The sequence below is a fragment of the Martes martes genome (genome assembly GCF_963455335.1).
Source record: "Martes martes genome assembly, chromosome: 8".
In the NCBI taxonomy this organism is placed as follows: domain Eukaryota; kingdom Metazoa; phylum Chordata; class Mammalia; order Carnivora; family Mustelidae; genus Martes; species Martes martes.
In genome coordinates, this window is record NC_137895.1 from 85,327,050 (window position 1) to 85,336,567 (window position 9,518).

Consider the following 9,518-nt stretch of genomic DNA (forward strand, 5'->3'; position numbering starts at 1 on the left):
GTCGAGCAAGAAGTTGCTGTAACCAAGTGTGGTATAAGGAAATGGTCGTTTCATTCTTCTGCATGTGGCTGTCCAATTTTCCCAACGTCATTTGTTGAAGAGACTTTTCCCATTGGGTATACTTCCCTGCTTTGTCAAAGATTAGTTGACCCTAGAGTTGAGGGTCCACTTCTGTGTTCTCTATTCTGTTCCATTGATCTATGTGTCTGTTTTTGTGCCAGTACCGTACTCTCTTGATGATGACAGCTTTGTAACAGAGCTTGGAGTCCAGAATTGTTATGCCTCCAGCTTTGGTTTTCTTTTTCAACATTTCTTTAAGCCCAGCTTCTGTATCAGACAGAAGCTCCAGTGGAGCTCATTTCCTCCACTTAACCAACCTGGTGATCTCAGGCAACTTTTATAAACTCTCTGTGCCTCAGTTTCCTCCTGTATAAAATGGAGCTAGTGAGACTCAACCCCAAAAGTTCTTGTAAAGACTTAGTCTGAAACCCAGATGTCCCCAGGCCTTCAATACTCTGGGTTCCCCCTTTGCTTTCAAATAGAATAGAGTTGCCAGACTTAACAAATAAAAATACAGGACACCAGTTAGATTTCAATTACAGATAACAGATAAATTTTCAGTATGAGCATGTCCTAAATATTGATTGGAAGTATATATGCTAAAAATGTGTTCATTATTGGGGCGCCTGGGTGGCTCAGTGGGTTAAAGCCTCTGCCTTCGGCTCAGGTCATGATCTCAGAGTCCTGGGATAGAGCCCCGCATCAGGATCTCTGCTCAGTGGGGAGCCTGTTTCCTCCTCACTCTCTCTCTGCCCACTTGTGATCTCTGTCTGTCAAATAAATAAATAAAATCTTAAAAAAATGTATTCATTATTTATCTGAAATTCAAACATACTCAGACTTTGTGTATTTTATCTGTAACCCTACATAGAAATCCGATGGCTCACACTTTGTCCCCGAACTGCATGGACTTGACACCTACAATATTTCTTAGGCCCCCTGAGGGGCTGAGCCCCAGGCTCCCACCCCTCCTGCCACCACTGCCTGGAGCCGCTCTCATTGCTCTGTCCCACTTCACCTGACCATGGATCAGCCCTGTCCCTTTTCCTTCAGTCCCTGAAGTCCCAGCCTCACAGGCTGTGGTGTGTGACCCACTTTTACTGACCTTGTGAGGAGAATGGAGGGCATTTGCAGCTCAGCTCAGAGCAGGAAACACACCTTATGTCATCTCTCAGACGGCACCAGTCCTGAATTCTGTCCCCGTCCCTCCCATGGGACATCCTTGCTGGCCCAGCTCCCGGCACACACCCTCTTCCCACCTCCAATTTTCAAGGGTCTCAGCCCCTCCTTCAGGCCACCAGGAGATGACACACACACCCATATTTTCCCGAGAAATGACAGCCAGGTGCCTTATGGGACCTAGGAAAGGAAGAGTCCCCAAGGTAGATAAACAGTGTTATGTCTGATTACTGAGACCGGGGCCACATGATTGCCAGGCATGTGTAAACCAAGAAAACACATGCGGCAAAGCTTGTGGAAGCCATGTCTGAAGCTTTGAAGGAAATTCTGGACCCGATCATGGACACTCTTGTAGGAAACGGTGCCCCACTATACTCCTGATGGCACAGAGGGTGATGACATGTAGGAAAACCCTAAGCACTCTGAATCAGAAAGAAATTTCAGAGGGGTGGACTCTGAATGTGAACACATTTGGGGATGATCTTCTCCACTTTTTTTTACTGATCATTTCCTTTTCGATAATTGCACAGGAGTGATTTTGACTTTAAAAACCCTGATATCTGAATCAATCTGAAAGACTTCTTTCATTAGATACAAACCAAAATTTGGAAGAAAGAATTTTGGGGGTCATTTTCCTTCATGGGTTTTTTAAATTATTTTTTATTATGGCAAAATACATATAACATAAAACCATTCTAACCATTTGTGACTGCACAGCAAAGTGGGGTGAGGTACATACACGTTTTTGTGCAACTATTACAACAATCTATCGCCAAAAAACATTTTTGCAATTTTAATTAGGGGTACCTCCTACCCTTGATGGCATCTCCAACCTCACAAGACATGGTGTCGTGGTCACTGTGGACAAAATGCAGTTCTCCCCCTGAGGAGCTCCGCTGCCCACCAGGACCCACAGCTTGAACCCCCTGGCTTTGACAAGTACACCTTCTTCCTCCCTGGCTCAAAAGGAATGCACAGCACAAGTAGGACCCAGTCATGTTTGGTGCCCTCCCCTCCTCCCAGTCCTGAGCCCAGACCAGAATGTGAGTAAGTCTTAATCTCTAGGGACTTCAGGTTCTTATCTGTAAAGTGAGATCCATAGGCTAGATGACCTCTAAAATTCCACTGGGTTCTAGATTTATGACTCTGACTGAATGACCGAACACACACACACACACACACACACACACACACACACATACTTGAGTTGGGAATTAATGGGCTTCAGAGAGAAACCGTGACACTTCTTCTGGGTTTACAGGAAGGTAAGAGATTTGCACTTGATGAGGTGAAGGCAGGTCCTGTCCAGAATCAGGGGTCAGCAAGCCACTTCCTCTCTCTCTCTGTCAAGACCATAAAGAGTATGGATGGTCCATACTCTGCAGTCTCTGATCCCTCCCAGACTTTTGTTCCTAGGACTGGGACTTGCCTGGGGTCCTGCTGGATAGAGCAGGTCTGGAGCCAGTCCCCCTAAACTCCCGTTGAGCCTCACCCTGCATTTGGGTCCCCAGGAGAGGGAACAGGGCCAGAGGGATGACGGGAGAGCAAGGGGAGTGGAGCCCGGGGAATTCCAGACCCGAGTGTCTCCTGAATCCCAGCCCAGGGCAGCACTGATGATGGGAGGTGGTACTGCCCAGAGACTGGGCTGAAGGGACAGCAGGGCCCCAGAGTTGCTTCTGGATCATTACGGCCTGAGTCTGCACAGCTCACTGCCTCACAGAAATGTCCTCCCCATGTGGCCTGGGTGGCTCTGAGCTCCAGGGGATGCCTACAGCCTGTCACAGCTCCTGGGACCCTCCCATGTGAGTTTCGGGAGAACTTTTCTCCTCCTCTGAGTATTCAGAGTATAAATAAGTAACACAGGTACTAATAACTGATATTCATTGATGGCTGACTGTGGGCCAGGTGCAGCTCTGAGCATTTTATATTATTTCATTTCATCCAAACCCCGACCCCATGTAAGTGCATTACCCTCTGTTTACAGAGACGGAGAAGAAAGGGTCAATCACGGAGATGGACCAGGTGATGCTGGGATGGAAGCCGGCAGCTTCCTCAGGCAAGCACAGGTTGATCTCACACCAGGGGGCCAGCGTCCCCCTGCCACCGAGGCCATCCCCTCCCTCCAGGCTATGGAAGCTGTGTCTTGGCTGGGGTTCCAGGGAGGAGGTGAAGTCTAATAACTTCTGGGTAATTGACTACAAGAAAGCGAGCCCAGAAGAGATGAAACCTTGATGCCTTGGAAGGTTCACGTCACAAGCCAACCAGTTGTTTTCCATCCCCTTCAAGAAGGACTAATTGAAGGTCAACAACAGGAAGAACTTCCCAATCCCCAGAAGGGGTAGCATGGACATCCTCTGTCACAGTCAGTCTTGGGTGAGGGGCTGTCCCTGCCTTGACTAATAGTTGGAGTCAGAGGGAGGGGGTTTGGCATCACCCCCTCAGAGAATCCCCAGTCACAGAATCGGTGGGGGTAGGGGAAGCCCTGGGGCCTCAGCCCTGGGGGAACCGGGGCACAAACACGGAAAACCAGGGGACGTCAGTCCTTATCTGGAGCTCATTAATGGGGAACATTAGTCAGCTGTGAAGGCCAAGATGGGGTGATAGGCATGCGGGTGGGCAGGGGTGGGGGGAAGGGGCAGCCATAGGAGAGACGAGGTAAGGGCCCAGACTCCACCTCTACCTCACGTGTCCCAATCCAGGATGGAAGAAGCCTATATAGGCCCCTGGCCCAGCCTCCCCAGAGACCCTGAGAGAGAGACAGAGACAGAGAGTGAGAGAGAGCGTGCTCCACAGACCTCCTTCTGCCACAACTGCAGGGACAGCCCACAGCATGTGGGAACTCCGGTCCATAGCCTTCTCCAGGGCCGTGTTTGCAGAGTTCCTGGCCACGCTCCTCTTCGTCTTCTTCGGCCTCGGTTCGGCCCTCAACTGGCCACAGGCTCTGCCCTCCGTGCTGCAGATTGCCATGGCCTTCGGCCTGGGTATCGGGACCCTGGTCCAAGCTTTGGGCCACATCAGTGGGGCTCACATCAACCCTGCCGTGACTGTGGCCTGCCTGGTGGGCTGCCACGTCTCCTTTCTCCGAGCTGCCTTCTACGTGGCTGCCCAGCTGCTGGGGGCTGTGGCAGGGGCCGCTCTGCTCCATGAGATCACACCACCTGACATTCGAGGGGACCTGGCTGTTAATGCAGTGAGTAGCCAGAACGTCGTCCTTTCCACAACGGGCAGGTCCTGGGGAGTCCCTTGGAAAGGGTGAGATGGGAGGGACCAGATCTGGGTGAGGGTCTGGGTAGGAAGAGAGAAAGGTGGGGAGGGGGTAGGAGGGAGAGAGGAAGAGACGCTGGAGCCAGGAGCACAGGTACCATAAAGGAGCCAGGGTAGAAGGAGCGATGAGGTCAGAGCAGAGGCAGGATCCAGGCGGGTCTTCTGTCACTTTCTGCCCTGAGCCTCGCAGAGGAAGAGCTGCATCAAGGTTGTTGCAGACTTGATGCCCACATCACAGTGAGGGCTGGGCCGGATCTCAGCCGAAGACACAGTCCCAAAGCAGATGTGCTTTCTGAACTGGGAGGAACCTCAGAGTGCTAGTCCCAAGGGTCTTCTCGAGGAAAGAAGGATCTAGTGTTTCTTCAGCATCCGTGTGCGAGCCTCACAGCAGGCTTCTCACAAGCCACACGTGGACACCTCACAACTGAGCTTTGAGGCAGGGATGGGTATATCCATTGCTTAAGGTGCCAGAAGCCAACCTTTAAACCCAGGCTTGACGGCAAGACTCATGATCTTTCCACCTGACCCTTGTACCCCTCCCTGAGCCATCACCTAAGACTTGTTTAGCAAACAAGAAAACTGAGGCTCAGAGAAGGGGAGGGATGGACCAAGGGTTCTACAGTTTGTCAATACCAGAGAAAGCACCAGAACAGAACTCAAGGCAAAGCTGAAGAGGCAAGGTCTCTCCAGACCCTGGAGAGGGTCCCCAGAGCCCGTGACTAACTGCTGATTACATGAACAATGGCTAATTGGACACCTTAGGCATTTTGAGAGCTGGGGAGGATGCCGCAATCCCTCCCTTTCCTCGTTCTCGCCTCTCCTACCCTCTCTCCTGGGTCTGTGCAGCTCTCCGGCCTCTGAGGCCATGGGTGGGGCGGCAGAGTCTGTGTCCCCTCAGTACACCTCTCCCTCCACCCCCCTTCCTAAGCCAGGGCCGCAAGCACCCCATCCATGCCTCAATGCCCTGCCTTTCCCCGGGCCGCTGGATAAAAGCTCTGATGTCTCTGAAGAGTCCTATACGGTTTCTGGGGCTGCCCCCTCCTTTGCACAGGTGGCCCTTCCTCATGCAAGGGGTAGAGGTGTCCCAATTGAGGAACTTTTTTCTTCTTCAAAATGGAAAATATGAGGAGGCTGGGGGCTCAGGGATTAGAAAAGGCTAGAGCGGCCATGGTGGGAGACGGACTGAGCCCCCAGCCTCCTCATATTTTCCATTTTGAAGAGTCACACTGAGGAGTGTGACCCTTTCCAGCGAAAATGAAATGAGTTCTGTTCCCAGCAAGGAGAGGGCCAGTTAAACTGCCAGAGGAACTTCCTGAGAGTATGTATGGCCCAGAAAGTCTCAGAATGAGTGGCTGGAGAATCTCCTCTAACAGCAGAGCAGTGGGAATGTTAAGGGGCCATGGAGACACTCACTCCTGCTCCCCTATCATCTGACGGTCAACTGGGGCCCTCAGAAGGGAAGGGTCCAGGGAGGGTCTCAGCATTTACCTGCTCAGCATTTACCATCTTGAGGAACTAGGGAGAACCCTGCCTGGCTGGAATGGGGCAGCAGTGGGGCTGAGCTGTCTAGAGGCTAGAAAGCTAGATGACCCCCAAGACTGTTCCAGGCGTCTCCGAGGTCACTGGAAAGGCTGGCCTAGCCACCAGAAAGTTACCACTGACATGCCCCTGCTCTTTGCTGGGCCAGGTACCACCTACTTCTCGGTACAACACTGTAAGATGAATTCTGTGATCCCTCTACCCTGAGTGGTAAATGGAGGCTCAGCATTCAGTGGTCTCCAATCACAGAACCGGCCGGTGTCAGCACCTGGAAGTGGTGGCAGGGCTGTCTGACACCAAGTCCATGTCCACACCTCTCCTTTAGAAAAGCCATTTACCAGTGGGGATGGGGCTGGGGCTCTGCTCTTATCATTTCTAGTCCTCACACAGCCCTCTGGAATCTGTTTTGTTATCTCCATTTTACGGAAGGACAAACTGAGGCTAAAGTAGTAAATAGGGTCCCATGGCAGGTTACAGGCCTCCAAAGTATGCCTTCAAAGCTCCTTTCACAACCCCCCACTAGAGGCTCTAACATTGGACTAGGGGAGTGAGGGGCATGAAGTTAGACCCTAGAGACCCAAGGGTGCCAGCCTGATGGCTAGGACCCAAGAGTGGGGGTTCAGGGCCTGGAGAAAAAGCGTGGGAGCTGAGAGCTGTCCTAGTGCCAACCGGTGCAGTGCCCAGTGCTTGAGGGCAGGGTGTAGGACACAGGATGACAAAACCCAGGGAGAAATCCAGTGCTGGGTGCGGCCCGGTTATGAAATAGCCTCTTTGCTCGGCCCCAAGTTCTCTCATTACTCAAGGTGGGGTCTGCCAGGACCATGGGCACCCCACCTGGTCCACAGGCCCCTCCACACCATAGTACAGGGCACCAGCGCCCCCACCCTAACTTCGTAGGATATGCAGGGAACAAAGCCACAGGGCAAAACTCAAGCCTGAAACACAGTGTGGAACAGGCAAGATCTGGGGGGTCAGACAAAGGTGAAAGGAAAGAGTGGTACACTGGGCCGATGGGGTAAGGGGACGCACCAGGGCAGTCCCCAGGCCCAAGCCCCAAGACCCCCCTGGGGGCCCTTTGCCCACAGGAGGAAAGACTACAGGCCTCTCATTACCTCAGTAGATCTTAAGCCCTAGAGAGCAAAGAAGGCCTTTCTGTCACCTGCCCAAATCTTCCTGCTACAGTCAAGACCTCTTCCCTTCTCATTGTTCAGGAAACAAATTGTGGACCTCAGCATCCTTTTCCTCTCACCCTAAGCACACACTCACAGCCCCCCAAAATCTAATGGGCTATGGGGTCATTTTCCTACCTCTGGCCTGGGGATCACCTGCAGTCCTGGGGTCCATCCCCCTACCTTTGGGCCACAGCCCGGGAAGAAGCCATCATTCATTTGAGCAAAGGGGGCTGGGGAGCCCAGGTGTTCCAGTCTCAGCCCAGAGGCCTCCCTGGAGCCTTGGCTGCAGATGGGCCTGAAGACGCAGCCAGAGTGGGGAGCCTGCTCAGCATGCCCCCACCCACCCCATCTCTTTCCCCAGCTCAGCAACAACACAACAGCGGGCCAGGCTGTCACGGTGGAGCTCTTTCTGACCTTGCAGCTGGTGCTCTGCATCTTCGCTTCCACAGATGAGCGGCGAGGAGACAACCTGGGCACCCCCGCCCTCTCCATCGGTTTCTCTGTGGCCCTGGGCCACCTCCTTGGGGTAGGTCATGGCCACTGCTCTAGCCTTTCTGGAGGCACAGACGTACAGACCTTCCCCAAAGAAGCAGACACACAGACCACTCTAGAAATAGATACACATACCCCCCAAAAGTGACAGACACAAAGACCCCCCCCAGGGGACAGATACACAGAACTCCCCAGAGGGACAGTCATGTGGCCACCCCAGAAGGTGTGACTCCCTGATACCCCAAAGGAACAGATCTCACATCAGCCTCCAATGAATACAGAACACTGAACATATAGGGACCAACTGCCCATCCCAGGGATTCCCTTGAGGTTGAGGTCAAGTGCTAGAGAGGGCCACAAAGCCCCCCCTGCCCTGTCATCACCATATCCCCTGCCTCCCCTTACAGATCCACTACACCGGCTGCTCCATGAATCCCGCCCGCTCCCTGGCTCCTGCTGTGGTCACCGGCAAGTTTGACGACCACTGGGTAATGGCTGAAAACTCCCTGCCTTCCTTCCACCTTCCCCTCCCTCAGACACCCATCTCGGGGAGGGCTGGAATAGAGTGGGGTCAGAGCTCAGAGAACCTCAGCACCTGTCCTGGGGAGCCTGGGGTTCCACCCTCCCTGCCGGTGCGGACACTCCGTTTCCACATGCCTCAGTGCAGGTAATAGCAGCGGTTGCCTCACTGGCTTTTTGGAAGAGTTAAGTGAGGCTCCCATAAGTGAGGTGTAAAACAGCTCACACGGTGGGCTGGAACCCGTAAAGGATAATGTTTATACTAGCTAATACATCCATTTGTGTTAACATGTGTTAACATGACCTCACTTAATTTTCGCGACCACATTAGGCGGTAGGCATTATTACAATGAAAGGAAACTGAGGCACAGACAGGGTGGGCCAATTGCCTCTGGTCACCCGGGCAGTCCGCTTGGAATTCGCACTCTTAACCCCCAACTAACCAGCCGCCCCCACCAGTCGCCGCTGGCATTACTAAGTCTGCCAATCCCCCCACCCCGGTTCATGAACCGCGTGGGAAACCCCCTTTTCAACATCAAGTTGGGGGAGCGCATCTGGAGAGTGAGGGGCGCGGGTAGTCGTGGCTCGCCCCCCCCCACCACCACTATCCCGGTTCCCAACCGGCTTCTCCACTCGCCCCAGGTCTTCTGGATCGGACCCCTGGTGGGCGCCGTGCTGGGCTCCCTCCTCTACAACTACGTGCTGTTCCCGCCGGTCAAGAGCCTGGCCGAGCGCCTGGCGGTGCTCAAGGGGCAGGAGCCCGACGCCGACTGGGAGGAGCGCGAGGTGCGGCGGCGGCAGTCGGTGGAGCTGCACTCGCCGCAGAGCCCGCCCCGGGGCAGCAAGGCCTGAGCGCGCCGCCCGCCCGGCCCCCCCGGGGCCCCGGTCACCCCCCACCCCCACCCCAGGCTCGGTGAGGGGAGAGCTCCGAGTGGCTGCCCGCCGGCCACCTAGCCCGCCCCTCCCCTCCCCAGGTCCAAAGTCCGCCCGGGCACCGCCGCCGAAGAGCCGCTGCCGGGGCTGTGGGGTGGCGGTGAGCCCCGCCGTCCCCCTGTCCCCAGGCTGCAAGCCGCGAGCAGTCCGACGCTCTGGCTCCTTGCGGGGAGCTAGCCTCTTGGGGAGGGAAGGCCAGCAGGCAGAGGAAGGCTCTGGAGACAGCCGGCACCGGTACGGCTGGGGAGGGGGATCTGGAAACGGTGAGGCAGGTTTGGCTAGTGTGTGAGCATGTGTTCCTCCCCAGCGTCCCTCTGTCCCCAAGTGCACCGTGGTGCAGGCTCCCGAGCGTGAGTGGCT

The 9,518-nt window shown here is 54.4% G+C and overlaps 1 protein-coding gene across 1 annotated transcript; it reads left to right on the forward strand.

The window, feature by feature from the left end:
• Positions 1–4,069: 4,069 nt before the first annotated feature.
• Positions 4,070–9,077, forward strand: AQP2 (aquaporin 2; the record flags this gene model as incomplete). The annotated part of the gene is made up of 4 exons (XM_080811602.1): positions 4,070–4,429; positions 7,576–7,740; positions 8,114–8,194; positions 8,868–9,077. The coding sequence occupies 4 exons, from the start codon at positions 4,070–4,072 to the stop codon at positions 9,075–9,077; spliced, it is 816 nt and encodes a 271-aa protein (XP_080667728.1).
• Positions 9,078–9,518: the final 441 nt, after the last annotated feature.